The sequence below is a fragment of the Hylobates moloch genome, unplaced genomic scaffold, assembly GCF_009828535.3.
Source record: "Hylobates moloch isolate HMO894 unplaced genomic scaffold, HMol_V3 SCAFFOLD_1, whole genome shotgun sequence".
In the NCBI taxonomy this organism is placed as follows: Eukaryota; Metazoa; Chordata; class Mammalia; order Primates; family Hylobatidae; genus Hylobates; species Hylobates moloch.
The window spans coordinates 59,489,549-59,513,792 of NW_026652276.1; the positions used below are offsets into that span (position 1 = coordinate 59,489,549).

The 24,244-nt window shown below is 40.1% G+C and overlaps 1 protein-coding gene and 1 non-coding gene across 2 annotated transcripts in view; one reads left to right on the plus strand and one right to left on the minus strand.

Annotated features, from left to right (window-relative positions):
* Positions 1 to 2,778: 2,778 nt before the first annotated feature.
* On the minus strand, positions 2,779 to 2,884 carry LOC116809764 (U6 spliceosomal RNA). Its single transcript, XR_004369949.1, has one exon. It is a non-coding gene; the product is annotated as a U6 spliceosomal RNA (small nuclear RNA).
* Positions 2,885 to 9,956: 7,072 nt separating this feature from the next.
* FRZB (frizzled related protein) overlaps positions 9,957 to 24,244 on the plus strand; it is a 39,653-nt gene continuing 25,365 nt past the window's right edge. The window contains exons 1-2 of the mRNA XM_032755215.2: positions 9,957 to 10,635; positions 18,106 to 18,153. Coding sequence (XP_032611106.1) covers positions 10,158 to 10,635; positions 18,106 to 18,153 — 526 coding nt within the window. The 5' untranslated portion in view covers positions 9,957 to 10,157. The remainder of the gene's footprint in view (positions 10,636 to 18,105; positions 18,154 to 24,244) is intronic.

A 24,244-nucleotide genomic window follows, 5' to 3' on the forward strand; every position in this document is an offset into this window, starting at 1 on the left:
GGATCTCCTGAATACAGCACACGGATGGGTCTTGATACTTTATCCAACTTGCCAGTCTGTGTCTTTTAATTGGGGGATTTAGCCAATTTACATTTAAAGTTAATATTGTTATGTATGAATTTGATCCTGTCCTTATGATACTAGCTGGTTATTTTGCTCATTAATTGATCCAGCTTCTTCATAGTGTTGATGATCTTTACAATTTGTTATGTTTTTGCAGTGGCTGGTACCAGTTTTTCCTTTCCATGTTTAGTGCTTCCTTCAGGAGCTCTTGTAAGGCAGGCCTGGTGGTGACAAAATCTCTGAGTATTTGCTTGTCTGTAAAGGATTTTACTTCTCCTTCACTTATGAAGCTTAGTTTGGCTGGATATGAAATTCTAGGTTGAAAATTCTTTCCTTTAAGAATGTTGGCTATTGGCCCCTACTCTCTTCTGGCTTGTAGGGTTTCTGCAGAGAGATCCACTGTTAGTCTGATGGGCTTCCCTTTGTGTTTAATCCCATCTTTCTCTCTGGCTGCCCTTAACATTTTTTCCTTCATTTCAACCTGGTGAATCTGACAATCATGGGCCTTGGAGTTGCTCTTCTCAAGGAGTATCTTTGTGGGGTTCTCTATATTTCCTGAATTTGAATGTTGGCCTGTCTTGCTAGGTTGGGGAAGTTCTCCTGGAAAATATCCTGAAGAGTGATTTCCAACTTGGTTGCATTCTCCGTGTCACATTCAGGTACACCAATCAGACGTAGGTTTGGTCTTTTCACATAGTCCCATATTTCTTGAAGGTTTTGTTTGTTTCTTTTCATTCTTTTTTCTCTAGTCTTGTCTTCATGCTTTACTTAATTAATTTGATCTTCAATCTCTGATATCCTTTCTTCTGCTTGATTGATTTGGCTGTTGATACTTGTGTACGCTTCATGAAGTTCTCCTGCTGTGTTTTTCAGCTCCATCAGGTCATTTATTTTCTTCTCTAAACTGTTTATTCTAGTTAGCAATTCCTCTAACCTTTTTTCAAGGTTCTTAGCTTCCTTGCATTGGGTTAGAACATGCTACTTTAGCTTGGAGGAGTTTTTTTTTTTTATATACTTTAAGTTTTAGGGTACATGTGCACAATGTGCAGGTTTGTTACATATGTATACATGTGCCATGTTGGTGTGCCGAACCCATTAACTCGTCATTTAACATTAGGTATATCTCCTAATGCTATCCTCCCCCCTTCTCCCACCCCACAACAGTCCCCGGTGTATGATGTTCCCCTTCCTGTGTCCATGTGTTCTCATTGTTCAATTCCCACCTATGAGTGAGAACATGCGGTATTTGGTTTTTTTGTCCTTGTGATAGGTTGCTGAGAATGATGGTTTCCAGCTTCATCCATGTCCCTACAAAGGACATGAACTCATCATTTTTTATGGCTGCATAGTATTCCATGGTGTATATGTGCCACATTTTGTTAATCCAGTCTATCATTGTTGGACATTTGGGTTGGTTCCAAGTCTTTGCTATTGTGAATAGTGCCACAATAAACATATGTGTGTGTGTGTCTTTATAGCAGCATGATTTATAATCCTTTGGATATATACCCAGTAATGGGATGGCTGGGTCAAATGGTATTTCTAGTTCTAGATCCCTGAGGAATCGCCACACTGACTTCCACAATGGTTGAACTAGTTTACAGTCCCACCAACAGTGTAAAAGTGTTCCTGTATCTCCACATCCTCTCCAGCACCTGTCGTTTCCTGACTTTTTAATGATCGCCATTCTAACTGGTGTGAGATGGTATCTCATTGTGGTTTTGATTTGCATTTCTCTGATGGCCAGTGATGATGAGCATTTTTGCATGTGTTTTTTGGCTGCATAAATGTCTTCTTTTGAGAAGTGTCTGTTCATATCCTTCACCCACTAGTTGATGGGGTTGTTTGTTTTTTTCTTGTAAATTTGTTTGAGTTCATTGTAGATTCTGGATATTAGCCCTTTGTCAGATGAGTAGGTTGCAAAAATTTTCTCCCATTCTGTAGGTTTCCTGTTCACTCTGATGGTGGTTTCTTTTGCTGTGCAGAAGCTCTTTAGTTTAATTAGATCCCATTTGTCAATTTTGGCTTTTGTTGCCATTGCTTTTGGTGTTTTAGACATGAAGTCCTTGCCCACGCCTATGTCCTGAACAGTATTGCCTAGGTTTTCTTCTAGAGTTTTTATGGTTTTAGGTCTAACATGTAAGTCTTTAATCCATCTTGAATTAATTTTTGTATAAGGTGAAAGGAAGGGATCCAGTTTCAGCTTCTACATATGGCTAGCCAGTTTTCCCAGCACCATTTATTAAATAGGGAATCCTTTCCCCATTGCTTGTTTTTGTCAGGTTTGTCAAAGATCAGATAGTTGTAGATACGCGGCATTATTTCTGAGGGCTCTGTTCTGTTCCATTGGTCTATATCTCTGTTGTGGTACCAGTACCATGCTGTTTTGGTTACTGTAGCCTTGTAGTATAGTTTGAAGTCAGGTAGCGTGATGCCTTGGAGGAGTTTTTTTATTACCCACCTTCTGAAGCCTACTTCTGTTAATTCATCATACTCAGTCTGCATCCTGTTTTTTTGTCACTTTCTGGCAAGGAGTTGTGATACTTTGAAGGAGAAGAGGCATTCTGGTTTTTGGAATTTTCAGCCTTTTTAAGCTGTTTTTTTCTCATCTTTGTGGATTTATCTACCTTTGGTCTTTGATGCTGGTGACCTTCAGATGGGGTTTTTGTGTGGACATCCTTTTTGTTAATGTTGATGCTATTCCTTTCTGTTCATAAAAATATGGAAGGCTTCTCAATTTGCGTGTCATCCTTACCCAGGGGCCATGCTAATCTTCTCTGCATTGTTCCAATTTTAGTATATGTGCTGGTGAAGCGAGCACAAAGCTGGGTAATTTTTTTTTTTTTTTTGAGCTGGAGTTTTGCTCTTGTTGCCCAGGCTGGAGTGCAATGGCACAATCTCAGCTCACCACAACCTCCGCCTCCTAGGTTCAAGTGATCCTTCTGCCTCAGCCCTACTGAGTAGGTGGGATTACAGGCATGAACCACCACGCCTGGCTAATTTTTGTATTTTTTAGTAGAGACAGGTTTTTTCCATGTTGGTCAGGCTGGTCTTGAACCCCCAACCTCATGTGATCTGCCCACCTCGGCCTCCCAAAGTGCTGGGATTACAGGCATGAGCCACCGCGCCTGGCCATACTAAGTTTTACATAGCACACATCACGTAGAAAGTTGCCTAAAATGCCTCTTGACATTTCTCCCTCGTCCCAGAATGTCACACTTATGGCATTGTTAGGTTTACTTCATGAGTCTTTTAAGGACCTTGTTGGTTATGTTGTGCCTATTTGGATAATCTAGGATAATCCTATTTTTAATTAGTCACCAAAATTTTATTTAATCTCTTGTCAGATTAGCTATGGTACCACTGAATGGTCTCTAGTTATGGTGGGGGCAATATTTATGTTTTAGTTAAAATAATAAATGCAGATATTTTTAGAAAATTAAATAGAATTTGCTGTAATCCCAGCACTTGACTCACAGTTCTGCATTGCTGGGGAGGCCTCAGAAAACTTACAATCTTGGCAGAAAGCAAAGGAGAAGCAGGCACCTTCTTCACAGGGCGGCAGGATGGAATGAGCGCAAGCAGGGGAAATGCCATCAGATCTCACGAGACTCACTCACTATCATGAGAACAGCATGGGGGAAACTGCCCCCATGATCCAATTACCTCCACCTGGTCCTGCCCTTGACACGTAGGGGTTATGGGGATTACAATTCATGATGAGATTTGCTGGGAACAGAGGGGACACAGCCAAACCATATGAGTTGCCTTGTCATGCCAGGCCCCTATTGACTTCAGTAAGGATGGTACCATGTTCAAGAAGCTGAAGAAGGGACCCAGAGCCAGCAAATGAGACATGGAGTTTATTGAGGGAACTTACATACAGGGTAGTCCAGTGGTAGTAGGTTGGACAGCAGAACCACTACTATTTGTAGAAAGCACGCTGTTTATACAGAATTTTCACTTGGCACCCTCTCCTTAGGAACACCTACCTAACAACCCTCATTTAACCTGAAACAAACAGCCTCAATCCCCTGTATGGCCTGCATTCCATGGGATGGACTGAGGGTTCATATGTTCCTCATAAATAATGAATTAATCTCTGGATTGGTCACTTTTGAATTCCTTACCTTGCAGCTCTGAACACACATTGTTTTTACACCGTAGGGTCATTCTCAGGGTATGCTTAAGTTGAGTTATTGCTGCTGGTAGGTACGTCTGCCATACGTGCCATAACTTCATGATTGTGGGTAAGTGATTTTATCTCGAGTCTTCTCTTCAAATTAAGGTATGGAGTGGAGGGCTAGGAAGTTGCAGAGGTGAAAGAGGTGGGTGGATTAGATTGTTGAGGTTCATTCCACCACTAAGATATTAAGATTCCTTCTGGAACTTCTTTGAAGCTGGATCTATCGTTCTTCTTCTACAATGGAGGTAGAGTGATGCTGTGACCCTTAGGACGGTACATAAAGGTCAGAGGGCCAGCTGATTGTGAGGCCGAGTCTCACTGGGGCTATTATTATGACCTTTGAGTGGTAGAGTTATCTAGACAAACTTTAGAGAGTCATTTAGCTATTAGGTTGCTTTATTAAAAATTTGTTTCCAATTTTCCTATGAGAAAAGATAAAAGGAGATAAAATCATGAAATCTTTATAGCATGAAAAGCATTTACTTGGGGTAAATCAGAGCTTAATATCTAGTTCAAAAGAGTGATTTTAAAGTGTTGTTCTTGGACAGCAGTATTAGGGTCACCTGATAACTTACTTGAAATGCAAATTCTCAGACCTACCTTATCAGAAATTCTGGATGAAGCCCAGCAACCTGTGTTTTCAGGAGCCTTCCAGGGGATTCTGCTGCATGATTCAGTTTGAGAATCATTGCCCTAATGTTGCTGCATTGAACAGTTGGGAAGCTTTTATTGGTTTGTGTGGAGATGGGAAAGGGTAAGATCTTCTTCCTAAGGCAGAACTCAAGGAATTACTAGGTCTGCAGGATACCTCAGGGAGAGGCTATGAGCAAGGAGGTCTTCCCATCCGAAAACCAAAGCTTCTCATTGGGCTTGACATCTTTTTATTCTTTTTTTTTTTTTTTTTTGAGACGGGGTCTCCCTCTGTCACCCAGGCTGGAGTGCAGTGGCTCAATCTCAGCTCACTACAACCTCCGCCTCTCAGGTTCAAGCAATTCTCCTGCCTCACCCTCCTGAGTAGCTGGGATTACAGGCATGCGCCACCACGCCAGGCTAATTTTTTTTTTTTTTTTTAGTAGAGACGGGGTTTCAGCATGTTGGTCAGGCTGGTCTCGAACTCCTGACCTCATGATCCACCCGCCTCGCCCTCCCAAAGTGCTGTGATTACAGGCGTAAGCCAGCGCACCCGGCCAACATCTTTCTATTCTTAAGAAGATAGAGCCAATATTTGACAGTTGGTGTGGTCAGGGTGCAGGCTGAGACCCAAGCTCACAGAGATCCCTGGTATTTCCCTTTCCCTGGCTCTTTTCTGCCTATGAAGCAGATGATTGGAATTGTTAAAAGAGCATGGAATCAAATCCCGCTCTGCCAGGCCCTTATCTATCTGTGAGAACTTTGGGAAACTTCATCTTATGGAGCCTTATTTTCTTCGTCTTTGGAACTAATACCTTGAGCAGTTTATGTGCTTAAAAAGTGGTTTATGTACCTCACATAAAGTACTCGCACGTACTCAATAAACACTAATTCCTTGCTCCTTGATACCCTGATAGTACAGAATGGGCCTGGCCACAGCCATTCTGACTCACTGGAGTTCAACTGTACCAGTTTTTAACTATTCTGCATATCAGCTCCGCTTGTGAAAATGTAACAATATTTTCTTATTTTTTGCAAACACATTTTCTTACAGGAAAGATGTGGGCAGACTTATTAACACAAACCTAGGATAGGTTTACAGTTTATTTAAACAGATGAAAAAATAATGTGAATATTTAAATTACTGACAAAATAAGACATTGCAAAATTGGGGCAGGGAGGGGGAAATTGGCCAAATTTGAATTTTGGTAATATGGCTATCTCAAAGTAATATACTCTAGCATGATCTTTTTCTTGACATCGCCACAGGAACACCTACCTGTCAGGAAGTTAAACCAAATGTCAATGGTCCTGGTATCATTACTCATCCTAAGAAGCTTGACTGGCCATCACTGGATCTGGGTGCACTTCCTAAGCAGTGGTTGAGCCTAGAATTAACCCATAGTCAGTCCCAGCTAGGTGCTAGGGGGCGCTATGCTGCAGCTCTCAGACAGCCAGGTGTCCTCACCTGGATATGCATTGTGTGGAGCCCTTTGAAGTCCTTGAATCTGGTGTCCATAGATTTTTTGTTTCCAGCAGAGTATTAGTAAATTAATAATTTGGTGGGGGCTCACACCTGTAAGTGGGCAGATCATTTGAGCCAAGGTGGGCAGATCATTTGAGCCCAGGAGTTTGAGACCAGCCTGGGAAACGTGGCAAAACTTGGCTGGGCTCAGTGGCTCACACCTGTAATTCCGGCGCTTTGAGAGGCCAAGGTGGGTGGATCACCTGAGTGAGGTCAGGGGTTCGAGAACAGCCTGGCCAACATAGTGAGCCTTGTCTCTACTAAAAATACAAAAATTACCTGGGCATGGTGGTGCATGCCTATAGTCTCAGCTACTTGGGAGGCTGAGGCAGGAGAATCACTTGAACCCAGGAGGTGGAGGTTGCAGTGAGCTGAGATCACGTCACTGCACTCCAGGCTGGGTGACACAGCAAGATTCCGTTTCAGCAAAACAAAAACAATAGATGTTGGTGTGGATGTGGTGAAAGGGAATGCTTATACACTGCTGGTGTAAATGTAAATTAGTACCTAACCTTTATGAAAAACAGTATGAAGATTTCTCAAAGAACTAAACTGGATCTACAGTTTGATCCAGCAATCCCATTACTGGGTATCTACCCAAGTGAAAAGACATCAATTTGTCAAAAGGCCAACTGCATGCATATGTTTATTGCAACACAATTCATAATTGCAAAGATTGCAACACAATTCATAATTGCAAAGATATAGAACCAAACTAAGTGCCCATCAACCAAAGATAGGGAACTAAACTAAGTGTCCATGTCCATCAAATGATGAGTGGATAAAGAAAATGTGGTGTATATACACCATGGAATACTACCCAGCCATAAGAAAGAATGAAATAATGTATTTTGCAGCAGTTTGGATGGAGCTGGAGGCCATTATACTAGGTGATGTAACTCAGGAATGGAAAACAAAATACTGTATGTTCTCACTTACAAATGAGAGCAAAGCTATGGGTACAAGAAGGCATATCTTTGAGTGGTATAATAGACTTTGGAGACTCACAAGTGGGGAGCTTGTGAGTCTACTAGGGAGGCTGAGGCAGGAGAATCTCTTGAACCCGGGAGGTGGAGGTTGCAGTGAGCCAAGATAGTGCCACTGTACTCCAGCCTGGGCAACAAGAGCAAAACTCCATCTCAAAATAAATAAATAAATAAAAGAATAATTTGTAAAAACAAACACTGTTCAAGGGTAACCAACCAGAAAAATGAACACAACTAGACAAGGTACTCAAAAGGCTTCCTCAAGACAGTGACATTTATTTGGGGCTTTTATAAAAACAAATTTGGATTAAAGTTGTAAGGGGACCTATTAGACAAAGAGGATAGCTGACTTTTGTGCAGCAGAAGGAAAACAGACTTTGTTTCAAATAGTTGTAGAACCTTTAAAACTATTGGCACATTTCTTCTTACACTGTAAGACTTAAGATGAATAGAAAAATGTATTTAGCAAACAATCTGCTACATCTACTTCTGATGTTTTTTCTTCTAATTTATTGAAAATCTCAGCTATATTTTTCTTATACAAAATAGCCCCAAAATGTTCTAATGTTGACTGTCTTTTAAAGTTGTTTTTTCTCTAAATTTTACTTGATAAATCATTTTAAATTCATTTGTACAATTTTTGAATTTGTTCTCTTATATGACACTAGATAATTGTAGACCAGGCAAAGTTTGTATACTAACTGACTCCCTGTCTACCATCTGGTGTTCCCCGCCCCCGCCACCATAAGTGGAACAAACTTCCTTCCAAAAAAATTTACTGCAATCACAAACTGCTGTTTATGGTCATTTTAGAGATAAAATTCCATAACTCAAGTTAGCGTTGACATTTTATAAGTGCTGTCAAGTCACTCTAGGGAATGGAAATGAGCATCTCACTATGTGCTCTGAAGTGGGGACATATTTCTCTGCTTGTTATGGACGGTGAGAGATGGCTAAATTAAAGCAGAGAAATATTTCAGTGATGCAGAGCGAAGGTGACTTCCTGTTTTGTTTCAGGTTTTGTTTCCTTCTCCTCTCAATGAAGGCTGTGTTTTCTGACATTCGGCAATCCTTTTGCTCAGTGATTTCCCATTGAGAGGGCATAGTGTGAAGGCCTCTGCAGGTCATTCGATTTACAATATAAGCTGAAAGGGTAGGGCGGGGCGGGGGTGGGGGGAAGAGGGAGCTCATTAGTGGAAGGAGCAGACCAGGAGGGGATCTGTTTTCCATTTTCTCCTCCAGATTGAACTCATCTGGATGGAAAGGGTTTGATTGTTGTTATAATCATCATTATTACCTGCGTGATGTCGTTTTCCTACACTTTTTTTAAAGTGTCGGGCAAAATTGTTGCTGAGAATAACAAATAATATCTGCCATGTTATTCGTGAGCAAAATCAGAAAAAAAAAGTCCAAGTGTATTAGAGCTGTTAGTTTCCACGTTAACCCTTAAGGAGCAAAGCTCAAAAGTTCTAATTCCGCTGGGCGGCGGGGGGTGGGGGGTGGGGGAATAGAAGGAAAAAACCCCTGTTCCTTGCTTCTGGTGGCCTATTTGTAATCATGCGCAGCATTTCTTTCTATCTTTTTTTTTTTTTTTTTTTGAAAGGCAATCCTCCCCCCACCTCCTCCCCCGCAGTTATTGAACATTGAGACCTCTGTAGTCACTAGCTCTGGGTTGATATGGCTCCACCGCTGCTCGCAGGGGTCTGTGTTTTCCGCTACTTGGACAAAGTAACATTGCTTAAGCCTTTCCCCACACCAGGTCTGACTTTCTGCAGAGCCAGTGATTGCAGAGGAAAAGCTGTAGTTTGCTTAAGGGAAATACCTCCAGGAAGGAGGTCTCTGGTGGGTTCCCAAGTGGGAAACTAGGGGGACTTTTCCGTAGGGAATTGGGATGGGCTCTTCAGTAAGGGGCTAGGGGCTCGTCTCTGGGGCCAAAGACGGGTTCCCTAGTGTGAGGGCGCGGCTCGACTCGGCGCTGTCTTGGGGTCTCGCACTCGCATGGCCTCGCGCCCCACCGCCTGCGACCCCCAGGCCTTCTCTTCCCCGGGCGCCCACTCCATTGTTGGGAAGAGCAGCCGGCACTGGAGGGCAGAGACTGCCCCAGGGGCGGAGCTCCCTCTCGGGCCGGAGGTAGGAAAGTGCAGAGCTGCCCGGGCCGAGGCACAGACCTCCCGGCGAGGCTCCTCCCGAGCGTCCCTCCTGCCAGCCAGGGTCGCAGCCGCAGCGGCGGCCGCAGCTCTTAGCCCACAGGACTTGCAAACTCTTACTGCACCCTTCTCTCCCATTAGGAGCTTTTCCTTCCTCCTTCCCCTAACCCCTCTGTCCTCCTCACTTTGGGGAATTTAATGCTTTCTTTAGCATCTTTTTGTGTGCGTGATCTGGGGGACGTGACTCCCCAGAGCTCCAACTATCTCAGCTGAATTCTACTTTTGTTTTTATGTCTGCCTCGCCTCCTCTCGTGTCCCTCTTATCTGACTGATCTGCGAAGTCTGATACTTCTGCCAGAGGGAGAGGAATAAATAGATGTTGCTGCCTCCGAAGGCTTAGACGTTGGGAAAGAGCAGCCTGGGCGGCAGGGGCGGTGGCTGGAGCTCGGTAAAGCTCGTGGGACCCCATTGGGGGAATTTGATCCAAGGAAGCGGTGATTGCCGGGGGAGGAGAAGCTCCCAGATCCTTGTGTCCACTTGCACTGGGGGAGGCGGAGACGGCGGAGCGGGCCTCTCGGCGTCCACTGCGCGGCTGCACCCTGCCCCATCCTGCCGGGATCATGGTCTGCGGCAGCCCGGGAGGGATGCTGCTGCTGCGGGCCGGGCTGCTTGCCCTGGCTGCTCTCTGCCTGCTCCGGGTGCCCGGGGCTCGGGCTGCAGCCTGTGAGCCCGTCCGCATCCCCCTGTGCAAGTCCCTACCCTGGAACATGACCAAGATGCCCAACCACCTGCACCACAGCACTCAGGCCAACGCCATCCTGGCCATCGAGCAGTTCGAAGGTCTGCTGGGCACCCACTGCAGCCCCGATCTGCTTTTCTTCCTCTGTGCCATGTACGCGCCCATCTGCACCATTGACTTCCAGCACGAGCCCATCAAGCCCTGTAAGTCTGTGTGCGAGCGGGCCCGGCAGGGCTGCGAGCCCATACTCATCAAGTACCGCCACTCGTGGCCGGAGAGCCTGGCCTGCGAGGAGCTGCCAGTGTACGACCGGGGCGTGTGCATCTCTCCCGAGGCCATCGTTACTGCGGACGGAGCTGGTGAGTTTTGACACGGCCCACTCTTCCCTTACCCTACAGCCTCCTCACTTCTTGGAGTCCTTGTTACTAGACTTTACTCTCTAATTTTTTTCCCTTCGGATTACTTATCTTAATCTCTCCCATAACTGCTCCTCTATCAAAGACCCTTCTTCTTTCTTCTTCTTTTTTCAAAAACAAAAACAAAAAAACCCTCACCTTATCACCTTCCAAACTGATGCACTCTGGCACTCTGTCCCAATAGGCGATCTTTCTAAAACAATCCATGCATTCCAAACCCATCACACTTCTACTCCACAGGAATCCTTCACTTCAACTCTTTACATGTGGAAGTAGCCACATTTTGTAAAGTGAGGCTCTTTTTCTTTTAAAGTTTGTTTATAATCATTGGGTTTTCTTTGCTGATTCTCAGGCAATCTCAGTCACCAGGTTTCTGTATCTTTAGTGTCTTAGATGCTTGTTAAGATTGTATGGAGGAAACAGAAAACTGAAGCCCCATTTTCTTCTAATTAAAAATGCCAAGATAATTTCAATAACCTTACTCTAACCGACCGATGTTAGGGGTATGTGTTTGCTCAAGATCCAATTTGAGCAATTACCTTCACCTTAAATTTCCCCCTCCTTTCAATGAGATAAATTGTTCTTCCACTCAGGAATGAAACAACTGTGAAACATTGCTATGCACTGTTAATTAGCTTCTGTGGCTTGCCATAGAGCTGGCAGACTGAAATTACTGAGCTCTTTTCACATGCCCACATGCCTTCAAGTCATTTTATAAGTGGCATACAGATGAAAGGAGTTATATTTAAGGCATGTTATCATACACTCACGTAATGTTATTTTAAATCTCACCCCTTATTCCACTCTCATATTTTGCAAAAAAAATTGTCTTTAATACCTTATTTCATGCTCCTTTTCCGTGTGTGCACCAGCCACAGTCATTTCAATCTTTCCCTACCATAAAACTTTATTGCAGCTCTAAATTTAATGGAGTCAATCACAAGTTGTTTTCTCACTAGTGTTTAGTCTAATTATGACATTTGTAACTTTAAGACCCCAACTAAACCTACTTCATTATGGTCCATTTAATTCTAACTTAGTATTACTTCTACCAACTAACCCAAACCTCAAATTTTACCCTTCATATATTTTATAAAGAAGACAATTTTTTTCATGAGTGGTCCTCTTTCATACCACACCCCCACCCCCCAACAATTCTGTTGTTAGATGTGTTGACTTGGTTGCCTCCATCTGTTTATTTCTTGGGCATCAACTTTCCTTCCTCTTTCAACTTGCACAGTCTAGGAGCATGTCCCCAGTCCATTTCCAGGTAGTAATTCTTAGTTATCAGGAAATTGATTTGGAAAAATTACTTTCTGTGTACGTTGACTCATTTAACAAAGTGAGAGAAGGAGAAGTAATTGTAAAAATAGCTGAAGGAAAAAAAATGAACAGAAAAATTTCAAGAACTTTTTAATGGTGACCTCACTTAGTTTATCACTTTTTGAATATACCTATTGTCTTCTTGATTTTAATCAAGAACCAAAAGCTAATTGTGTAAAATCATCACAGAAATGTATTCCTTATTAATCTTTGCTAAAACAGCATGCTTGAGGCTTCGTGCTCACCAAAGTCACAGACTGCAGAGTCTGGAAGTGCTCAGTGCTGTTGCCACTCTGGCTTGCCAGGCACTTAGAATCAGTTAAATGCAGGTGCTCCTCTCAGACCAAGGGCTAGGAATGAGGTGGCAGTGGTTCAGGCTGAAATGCATTCCACCCCGTAAAGCACAAAACTTGCTCTTAAACCTCCCTTAGAGGTGGACCTAGAGTGAGTGAGGTTTGGCAAGGTTAATGGCTCTCAAAAAGCCGTAGTCAATATGGATGGGAAGCAGTTTCATTAAGTGTCCCTGAGTTACCAATCACTGTGGAACAAACATGGAAACAGTTGCCTCATTGAAGCACTCAAATAGGACATGCATGGAAACAATTTATCAGTTCATGGGACCTGATTTCTAAGCTTCTTTAAAATGCCTGAATATTTGCTGTACTGACAGCATCCTTGTTAGAAAAATAGGTAGTAGTTGGAATCATAGTTAGTGATGGCGTCCCTGCTCCCTTCCATAAGCTTCAGTGTGAACCAGAGGCTGTGACGGTAGTGGGAGCTGAAAGGTGGGGGGAGGTGGAAATTGGGAATGAAGTGGGTAGATTGTAGCCTGAAGGGTCTCCTGGCTTCCAGGGCCAGCTTGTTGAAAATTACATTCCCTGTGCTGGGTCAAACTGTCAGACACCTGGAATTACTTAGGAACAACCACATGTGGCCAGTGTGATTTACCATGCAATATCCAATATACTCTTTGGTTCGGTAGGAGGTGATAGTTCACAAAGCAAGGATTTTTTCTTGTTCAATTGGGTATAAACAGAATCCCTGTGTCTTTTGACTAGTATCTGTCCAACTAGATATAAAAATGAGGTCTCCCTGAATAAAATAGGACAATCTTTCACATTCTTTTGATGCCAAGAGGATTTTCAAATCCTACCCATTCATGGGGATCTGTTCTCTCGTAGTATATCATGACTCCACAAACAAGCTTAGGACCTTTTACAAGGCAGTCTTACTGAAATGGAGAAATGCTTGAAACTACTTTTTGCCTTCAAAATACTAAGGGTAAACATATTTTTGAAAAGAATGGGTTCCATCCTGGCCATTATTATTCATCTTACACATTTTATATTTGCTATAGTGTGACTACATGTACAACTGATTATTTGAAAACTCAGCTCAATTTAGTCATTCAGCAAGTTAGTGATGACATTCAGTCAAATCTGTAATATTGTGTGGTGAGTAAAGAGGATCGGCTTGGAGTGGGGCACACCAGGTGTTGAATGATTCTGCCCCCACATCAACTATTGTTATAGGAAAATTATATGACCTCTGTAATTCAAAGTTTTCTTATCTGTAAAATCAGGACAAAACTATCTACATCCCAAGGGCATGATATAGATGAAATTAAAGCTGGTGCAGTGGCTCACTCCTGTAATCTCAGCACTTTGGGAGGCCGAGGCGGGTGGGTCAGTTGAGGTCAGGAGTTGGAGACCAGCCTGGCCAACATGGTGAAAACCTGTCTCTACCAAAAATACAAAAATTAGCCTGGGATGGTGGTACATGCCTGTAGTCCCAGCTACTCCAGGAAACTGAGGCAAGAGACTCACTTGAACTCCGGAGGCGGAGGTTGCAGTGACCTGAGATGGCACCACTACACTCCAGACTGAGCGACAGAGTGAGATTCTGTTTCAAAAAAAAAAAGAAAAGAAAAGAAATTAAACATCATATAAAGCATTGCTTTAGGACCCAGTAAGCACTGAAAAAAGTGCTGCTGCTGTTTTACTATTATCACTGTTATAACGAATTGACTAACATTTTCTATTTTGTTTTTGAAATGGTTATGTTGGTAAATGCAGATGCAGCCTAGAACTTTTATTAGTTCATCTCTGGGGAAAAACAAAACAAAAAAGCTTTACACCTGGGACCTAACTGGAAAAACAAATCTTATTTCTTCTAAATATATAAAGTTAGTATTTCATTTTACACAAATTGACCTAGACCTCACGCTCAAGAGCAGATCCCTTTGGGAGTGACAGAAAAAAGAATGAGTCTGGTGGAGGAGTTAATTACAAATAATTTATCTCAGAAACCCAGGAATCAAGCAGTTAAGAAAATTTATGATATGATATTTCACAGCTATTTCCACAACACCTACAGTTTGCCGTGCCAAGGGCTTTATAATCACTCCTCAGTCAGTGCTGGCTTCTGTGGCAGTGTTAACTTTTCTCCCCAGCTCTTGCTCAACACGTTTCTGCAGGCCTTCTCTCTCCTGGCAGAGCTATGCCAACTTTCATATGCAGGAGCTGCCATTTAATCATTTCTCCACTCTCAGAGAAACAGGCGGTCTTTTCTTTAGCCCTGGTCTACAAATATTTGAGGGGCCAAGTACCAAGAAGGAAGAATTATTTAGTGTGATATGAGGAGGAAAATGGAAAGGAGAAATGGAAATTTTAGATTAGAATTAAAGGGAAAACATGCTTCTGAGGATCCTTCATTGTGTAAAATACTGAAAGGCACTCGGATGGGTTAGGGAAGAGTATCTCAGTGTTATGTTAGTAGTATTTAACTTTATTTAGAGCAACCCCCATTATCAGGAGTAATGTAATCTTAGGTAGTCTCCAAATCTTATTTTAATAATTTACTTTTTATCTCATTCCCACTAAACCTTAAAATAGTTGTTGCTACAAATTGCAAAACTGACTAGGTTATATTTAGCTCTTCTAGTTCTACTTGGTGTCTAGAATGAGGAGACCAAGAGCCAACAGATAGACATAGTTTTGAATAATTAAGAATTGGCTGCATCTCCTCAATTTAGAGAAAACCACAGTTTTAGAGTTACAGGCCCTTAGTTGGAATTCTAGATTTGCCATTAATTTTGTACAGTGAACTAGTCACTTTACATTGACATTCATTAGGGATTGTGAAGAACAAAAGAAATAGTAATATGAAGTTACTGATAAACGGTAAAGCACAATATAAATGTTTAACAACAACGTCACTGGGGAGAGGACGTGTCATCCTCAGGACAGGAACCATCAGCAACACAATAAAAGCAACCAACACTTATGTTCTAGGTGCTGTCTTGAGTGCATTTTGCACATTCACTATTATTCCCATTTTGGAGAAAAGGAAGCCAAGGCATATAGAGAAGCTAAGTGACTGTCCAAGTTAGCAGAGCTAGTAAGAAAAGGAGAATTCAAAGCAGAGCCTGTTCTACACTACACTTCCTCCCTTAAGAAATGTAATTCCTAACTTTCTAGAGAATCTGTTATTCTTTGCCTAGCAGATTGCAGTTAAAGGAACAAAGGTTTTCTCATTGTATTTTGAAGCACACTTATCTATGGCTTAAGAGAATAAAAGGTGGTTTCTAGACAATGGATTCAAAGAGATAAGAGATTTTGACTTCACTACAATTTTGAGATAGTAGAGATTATACATTCCAGATTCTCATGTCCCTAGTCTCTTGGTCTCGGCATGCTCCAGCTTGAACTCATCATTTCCCCATCGTCATACACTTGTTTCTTTCTAGTATTTTCCATATTGTTGAAAGGTACCACCATACCTTAGTATTCCAGGCCTGGGAGGCAGTCTTTTTTTTTTTTTTTTTTTTTTTGAGACAGTCTTGCTCTGTCACCCAGGCTGGAGTGCAGTGGCAAGATCTCTGCTCACTACAACCTCTGCCTCCCAGGTTCAAGCAATTCTCCTGCCTCAGCCTCCTTAGTAGCTGGGACTACAGATGCATGCCACCACACCCAGCTAATTTTTGTATTTCTGTTAGAGACGGGTTTTTGCCATGTTGGCCAGGCTGGTCTCGAACTCCTGACCTCAGATGATCTGCCTGCCTTGGCCTCGCAGTGCTGAGATTACAGGTGTGAGCCACCACACCTGGCTGTGGGAAGCAGTCTTGATTCTACCTTTTTCCCTCATTCCCCTCACTCAATAGGTATCACATGCTGTTGAGTCTACTCTGACTCAAATTCCCTTCCCTCCCTCTCTAATGCTACTTTCTTAGTTTGGACCCCACCATTTCTCACCGGGTTATGGTCATAGGATGACAATGGTCTCTCTTATCTCCAGTATTTCCCCTCCATATTCCAATAGATATTTTTTCTGAAATGCAAATCTTTTGCTTAAAATCCTTGGGTATCTGCCTCTGGCCTGCGTGATCTCACCCTTCTGACTTCTCTAGCTTGTTTCTCTCTGCTTACACTGCTCTCGTTTCGGCCACATTTGCAGGCATCTCACCCCAGTACCTTTGCAATGCTACTCTCTATCTGGAAAACTCTCCCCACATTTCCTAACTCCTTAGGGCTCCTCTGGAAATCTCTGTGACCTCCACTAGAAATCCTGGGGCATAAAACTTACTAATAATATCTATTTTCATTTAGGGTAATTTGTTGTTAGAATTCCTAAGTTTAACTTTCTGACAATAATTTTTTGATCAATTATTAGAAAATTTTTGTTTTCTGTCTTACAGTTCTAACAACTGACTTCTAAGCATTTGTAAAAGTGTAGAAACATTTTCCTTTGAGTAAGAATGAAAGAAGTAAAACACTCTCCTTGGCTTAGCTATTTTGAAGTGATTCCCTTTTACCAAGCAAAGTTTTATTTTTCACTCTTATTTCTACCTTTGAACAATAAACATTTCAAATGTGAGCCAATATAATTTCTTCCTTTATGAAGACATTATTTTTGTATGTAGTTTATCACATGATTATTCAGAAATAGAAAAACCACTGGCACGTTACTGTAATACTTGGGTACATTTATCATGAATAAATGTTTGAATATAATGAAAGTATTAGTAATTAATAGTTTATGCCCAAGTTGAGCCAAATGTTTCAGAATTAGTGTTTGTTACCTGCTTGTCTGTTTGTTTACTGACTACTATCTTTTCCTGGATATTGCTTTTTAAATACTTGCTGATGATTACTAAACCTGGGAAAGTAATTCATTAATTGTAATTGTGGGTGTTACTGTCCTAAAATAGTATTAACCCCTCATTTAATTTATTCTTGATAGGACCTATAAACAAAAAGGACAAAGGACGAATACTATTTTCTCTTAGAATAAATAGAGGCATTAAATTAGTTTAGCATAAAGTGTTACTACAAATGTAAAACTTTTATATAAAAGTACTAAATTGGAGTGTCGATAAGGATATATTGCTAGGTACAGCATCTCTCAGCATGGTGTTCTGCTGGTGCACTAAGTGTTATTCATTAGAGGCTGCTTTCTTAATTAGAACACAGAAAACCTTTATCATTACTATTTTCTGGGATTATGGCATCCTAAAAAGAATCAATAGCAATTTCTAATTATTGTCACATCTATTAATTGCACTGGCTTGAATAGTCCCTGAATAGTAGGTTTCTTTTCTGTTGAAGAACTATTTAGCCTGCAGTTAAAGGACATGAGAATGATTTCTGAGTGTTCATTTAGGAACTAAGGATTTAAATATATACCAGTTCAGTGTGATATGTCTATTTATTGAAGATGCATTTGTTTTTTTCTTTGTCATCAAGTCATAAGTGTTGGATGAGTGCCTGATATTTGCATAGGCTTTATTATGATAGGATGCTTATCATTTACAAATTTTGTGAAATTCAAATAAATTATTAAATTCTAAAATTTTATGCACAGTTGAGTATTCAGAAGAGTATTTCCTTATAACCACATGAAAAAATAGGTCTCATTCATACTCAACCCACGAATGATAAGAATGCCGACCTCATGACATTAACAAAAATCTACTTCCTTCAGACAACTGGATTCTTACCCAAATCAAACCTGTGACTGAGTTAGATTTTTATCTTTAGGAATTCTTGAAATAAATACGTTATGGTTCTTTTTTCTGTCACCTCCTTTCAGATTTTCCTATGGATTCTAGTAACGGAAACTGTAGAGGGGCAAGCAGTGGTGAGTATATCATTATCTTCCTGGTTTTCATTTGTGGTCAGATTAGTCATTGATGTAATTTAGATACTCAAGTCATTCTTGGGGAAGCTCGTGCCCTACATTTTACAAGTAAACTTTTTAAAATTCCCTCATTTATATTAATTTTATTTTTAAAATTAGCATGTAGTAAAATTGGCCTTTTATTTTGACATATAGTTTGGTACACATGAATGTTAATATTATGTATAGATTTATGTAACCACCACCACATCAGGATACAGAACAATTCCATCACCTCCCAAAACTCCTTCAAGCTGTATCCCTTTATAATTACAAGTTTCCCCTATCTTCATCCACTGGCAATCACTCATCTTTTCTTTATCACTATAGTTTTATCTATTTGAGATTGGATTGTCCATATAGACAGACTGACAGTATGCTTTTGAGACTTATCCAATTGTTGCATATATCAATGGTGCATTCCTTTTTATTACAGAATATTTTATTACTTGGATGTATGACCATTTGTTCACCCATTCACTCCTTCAAGGAAATTTGGGTTGTCTCCACTTTGGAGTAATTGCGAATAGAGCTACTATAAACATTCCAGTACAGGTTTTTGTGGGAATGTAAGTTTTCATTTCTCTAGGCTAAATATGTAGGAATAGGATCGCTGGGTTATATGGTAAGTATATGTTTAACTTTGTAAAAACGTGCCAAACTGTTTCCAAGATGGCTGTTCAATTTTGTGCTAGTAATGTATAAGAGTTCCAGTTGTTCCATATCCTTGCGAGCCCTTGGTATTATCAATATATTTTATTGTTAGCCATTTTAATAGGTATGTGATAATAGCTCATCATGGTTTTAATTTGCATTTCCCTAATGGCTAATGACGCTGAATACATTTTCATGTGTTTATTTGCTATCCACATATATCCTTTTTGGTAAAATGTTCAATTCTTTTGCCCGTTTTAAATTGGGTTGTTTTCTTAATGAGTTCTGAGGGTTCTTTACATATTCTGGATACAAAAAACATCTTTTGGTTTTATTCATTTTCTCTATTGTTTTACTGTTTTCAATTTTATTGATTCTTTCCTTCTGCTTGCTTGCTTTAGAGGTTTATTTTGCTTTTTCTTTTGTTTCTTAGAGTAGAAGCTTATATTGTGTTTCAAGACCTTTTTTTTTTTTTTTTTTGAGATGGAGTCTTGCTCTATTGCCCAGGCTGGAGTGCCGTGATGCAATCTCAGCTCACTGCAACCTCCACCTCCTGGGTTCAAGCAATTCTTCTGCCTCAGCCTCCCAACTAGCTAGGATTACAGGTATGCACCACCACACCCAGCTAATTTTTATATTATTAGTAGAGACAAGGTTTCACCATGTTGGCCAGCTGGTCTCTAACTCCTGATTTCAGGTGATCCACCCACCTCGGCCTTACAGAGTGCTGGGATTACACACGTGAGCCACCATGCCCGGCCGAGACCTTTCTTCTAATATAATGTAATGCTATAGATACCCATCTAAGAATGACTTTAGTTGCATCTCACAAATTTTGATAGTTTCATTTTTCTTCAGTTCAAAATACTTTATATTTTTCCTTGATATTTCCTTTGACTTGTGCATCATTTGGGATTATGCTGTTTAATTTGCTGCTTTTTGAGGATTTTCCTATTATCTTTGCTATTTTTCTAATTCTACTGTTGAAGAATATACTTTGTGTGATTTCAATTCTTTTAGATTTATTAAGGTTTATTCTGTGATCCAGGATATAATCTGTCTTGGTGAATGTTCCATGTACACTTAGAAAAAAGTATTTTGCTGTTGGGTGGAATGTCCTTTAAATGTCAATTCAATTTAGTTGATTAATACTGTTATTTAGTTCTTTTATATTGTTGCTGATTTTCTGTCTACTAAATCTATTGATTACTGAGAGAAGGGTGATTTGGTCTCAAATATTGTGGATTTTTCTATTTCTTTTTTCTGTCTGTCAATTTTGCTTCATGTATTTTGAAGCTCTGTTTGGTACATACTTGTTTAATATTTTTTATGTCTTATTGGTGAATTGATGTTTTCATTATGTAGTGTCCTTTTATCCTTGGTAATTTTCTCTGCTCTAAATTCTATTTTTTCTAATATTGCTATAACTATTTCAGCTGTCATTTGATTAGTGTTTGCAGGGCATATCTTTTTCTATCCTACTTTTAACATACTTAAGTCATTATGTTTTAAATACATTTCTTGTAGACATCATATAATTGGGTCTTTTAAAAAAAATCCATACTGTTGATCTTGTCTTTTGATTGGTATGTTTTGACCATTTGCAGCTAATGTAATTATTAATATTTATATTTAGATCTACTATTTTATTTTCTGTTTGTGCCGTCTCCTTTTTATTCACATTCCCTTCTTTCTTTTGGACTAAATCTCTCTCTCTCTCTCACACACACACACACACACACACACACACACACACGCATGTATATGAGATATATATATATCCTCATGAGATAATTTTATATTTTTTCTTTCAACAATTACATATCTTTTAAACAACTTGAGAATAGTAGCCTACTGTATTTATACAGATGTTTTAATTTCTATTATTCTTCCTTCTTTTCCAACATTCCACGCTTCCTTCTGGTATTCTTTCTCTTCTGTTCTTCAGACAGATGTTCTTTCTGAAGAACTTTCTTAAGTATTTTTGGTACTTGTTTTAAAGCAGTTCTGCTGGCAAAAACTTCTTTTTTCCTTTACCTGAAAATATCCTCATTTCACCTTCATTCCTAAAGGATATTTTCACTGCATACAGAATTCTAGGTTTGCAGTACATTTAGCACATAAAAAATATTCCACTTCCTTCTGGCTTCAATGTTTCTCATGGGAAATTGGCAGTCTTGCAAGTAATAGTTTCCCTGTAAGTAATACATCAGTTTTCTTTGGTTGCATTTGATTTTTTTTTTTTCTGTGTCTTTAGTTTTTAGCATTTTAATTATTACATGTCTGGGCATTGATTCCTTTGAGTTTACCCTGTTTAGGGTTAACTGAGCTTCTTGAATCTATAAATTTATAATATTAGCCAAATTTGAGAAGTGCTTAGGAATTATTTCTTCAAATACTTGTTTCTTACACAATAGTCTCTTCCATGATGATATGAATGTTAGATCTTCTGATATTGTTCCACAGGCCCCAGAGGCTCTGTTAATTTTTTCTCCTAACCTTTTTTCTCTCTTGTTTAGGTTAGGTAATTTCTGTTGGCCTAGCTACAAGTTCATTGACTCTTTCGTTGGTCTTGTTCAATCTCCTACTCTCTGAAGCACATCCAGATAGTTTTTATTTGTTAGTATATTTTTCAAAGTTAAAAGTTCCATTTGATTCTTCATTATATTTTGTATTTCTTTGGTAAGACTTTCTATCTTTCCATTTATTTCAAGGGTATTCACCCTTAATTTGTGAGGCTTTTTTTTTTTTTTTTGAGACGGAGTCTCGCTCTGTCGCCCAGGCTGGAGTGCAGTGGCGCAATCTCGGCTCACTGCAAGCTCCCCCTCCCGGGTTCACACCATTCTCCTGCCTCAGCCTCTCCGAGTAGCTGGGACTACAGGTGCCCGCCACCACGCCCAGCTAATTTTTTGTATTTTTTAGTAGAGACGGTGTTTTACCGTGGTCTCGATCTCCTGACCTCGTGATCCGCCCGCCTCGGCCTCCCAAAGTGCTGGGATTACAAGCGTGAGCCACCGCGCCCGGCCTTGTGAGGCATTTTAATGATAGCTACCGTAAAGTCATCTGTGTCATCTAATTGTCTTGTCCCACTCAAGTTAACATTTTTTCCCCTAATTCTTCATGTGTAGAGTAATTTTGGGTTGAATCCTGGATATTTTGAATATCCTGCAATAAAGCTTTGGGTATTGTTTACTTAAAGTTATATGGAAAATGTTGATTTTCTTTTTTTAATTTTAGCAACAGTTAACCTAGTTAGGATTAGGCTGCAAATTCTGACTAGTCTTCTGTGGTTGTGATTTCAATGTCAGTTCGATTTCCAAAGCCTTTGAAGTACCTTCCATATCTATCCCACGTGTACACCACTCAGTGGCCAGTATGAGGTCAGAGCAATACTTGATCCTACAGTGCAGTTTTTGAAATCTGTGATACACTGTTTTATGTCAGAGTCACACATGACCAGGGGTGAGTTCAGTAGTTCATAAACAACTTTACAAAATCCTTTCCCAGGCTCCTTTATCTCTCTGATCTCCCTAGCACTTTTCAGTTCCTTGGAATTCCCCCGTTTTGGTCCTTTGGCTAGAACGCTGGAGCTTTATCCCACTCTGTGATTTGCTTCTTGTGACTGCTCCTTCCTATGGGGCCAAGTGGTGGGAGGACAGAGAGAGAGAGAGAAAGTAATGGGGATTTGCCCCAGTCTTTTGGAACTACAAGTCTTCCAATCAGAGAGTAAGTTTCTCTCCTTCATCAAAGTTTGGGCTCCTGAGGGTCTCCCTTGTTGCAGCTGTTGCTGTTACCACAATCCCAGGATGCCTTGAGGAATGGAATGCAAGAGGCTGATATGTTAGAGATCCTTTCCACTTCTTGAGTTAGAACTAGAGGGCTTCTCCTGGAGTGTACTCTGTCTGCAAAATGCTTACCTCTAGGATACAGGTTGTGTTGACACCAGACTGGTGGATACCAGAGGGAAAAAATGATGAACCCACTATCAGTTTTATGGTATTATTTTCTCCCTCCAGTCTTCCTGTTATGCTTGTATTACCCTTTAGAGTTCTTACGTTGCTGCTTCATGCACTCTGTTCAGGTTTCAGATATGCTTTCAGTGAGAGAAACAAGATAGAATCTACTTATTCCATCTTACCATAAAATAAACCATTAAAGTATAACATGCATGCAGAAAAGTGCACAAATCATAAATGTGCATTTTCACAAAGTAACCACTCTCTGCAACCAAGATATGTAACATTACCAGCACTCCAGAAGCCTCCAAGTCACTACCCCCACCCTTCTTTTCAAAGGTAACTACTCCCAGGAATTCTAGTACCATAGATTCATTTTGCCTGATCTTGAACTTTATATAAATGGAATTCTACAGTATGTATTTTTGTGTATGCATGTGACTTCCTTTGCTTTTCATTAGGCTGTGTATAGCAGTAGTTTTTCACTTTAATTGCTATATTGTATTCTATCATTGAATGTGGTACACTTTATTCATTCTAATGTTTATGGATATTTGGATCGTTTTCAGTTTTTGTTACTATGACTAATGCTGCATTTGTTTCTACAATACGATAGCTGTGATGAGTACCATATATTCCATTTCACTTTCCTCTAGTATTTTGCACTGATTTTGGTGAGTATGTCCTGCTTTATAAGGTGTCTTATCTGTGGAAATGAAACATTTATTAAGTTGTAAATGAGTTTGAAATATCAACTTTCATTACATTGGGACAGTTTTCTCTGTTGACTTCTACTGAATCTTATCATGGTGATATGTTTGATCTGAGGGACTGTCTACCAAAGGTGTCCCAACAAATATTTATCCCATTAAAAACTTAGGTAAATTAAAATTATTTTAGAATTGTTTTGTTACTTTATGTAATTGATAATATTTTTCAATATCATAAAATCAGTTGGAAATCATTGCTGTCCAGTAATGTTGCTATCTGAAGAGTCACTCCTTCTATTATGTTTTCTCAACCTGAACTGAAAAGCTCATTTGTATAAAACTGCAATTGGTGAGTCAAAATTTCTGGCCAAGGACATGTATATGTTACCAATTTGTTCCAAAGTTATGGTTAGAGTAACATGGCACTTCAATGTACGCAAGAAAGAAAACACTTCAACAACACTATCAACAATATACAAAAAACAGTTCAACATGTAAAACTACCTAGAACGAATGTGGTGTTCTCGGAGTCAGTGTTTACTGTTCCTCTTTTAAAAATGTTTTCCAGTTCTCTGGTATAATGAGAGTGATGAAAACAAATAGACAAAACCAAAGCTCATTCTGTTTGTGAAAAAAACACTAACATATTCACATGTTCTGAAAAGAAACTATAATTTGTTCACACTCAAAAATGTATGCTTTGGAGAACTATAACAGCTGAGGTTGATCATG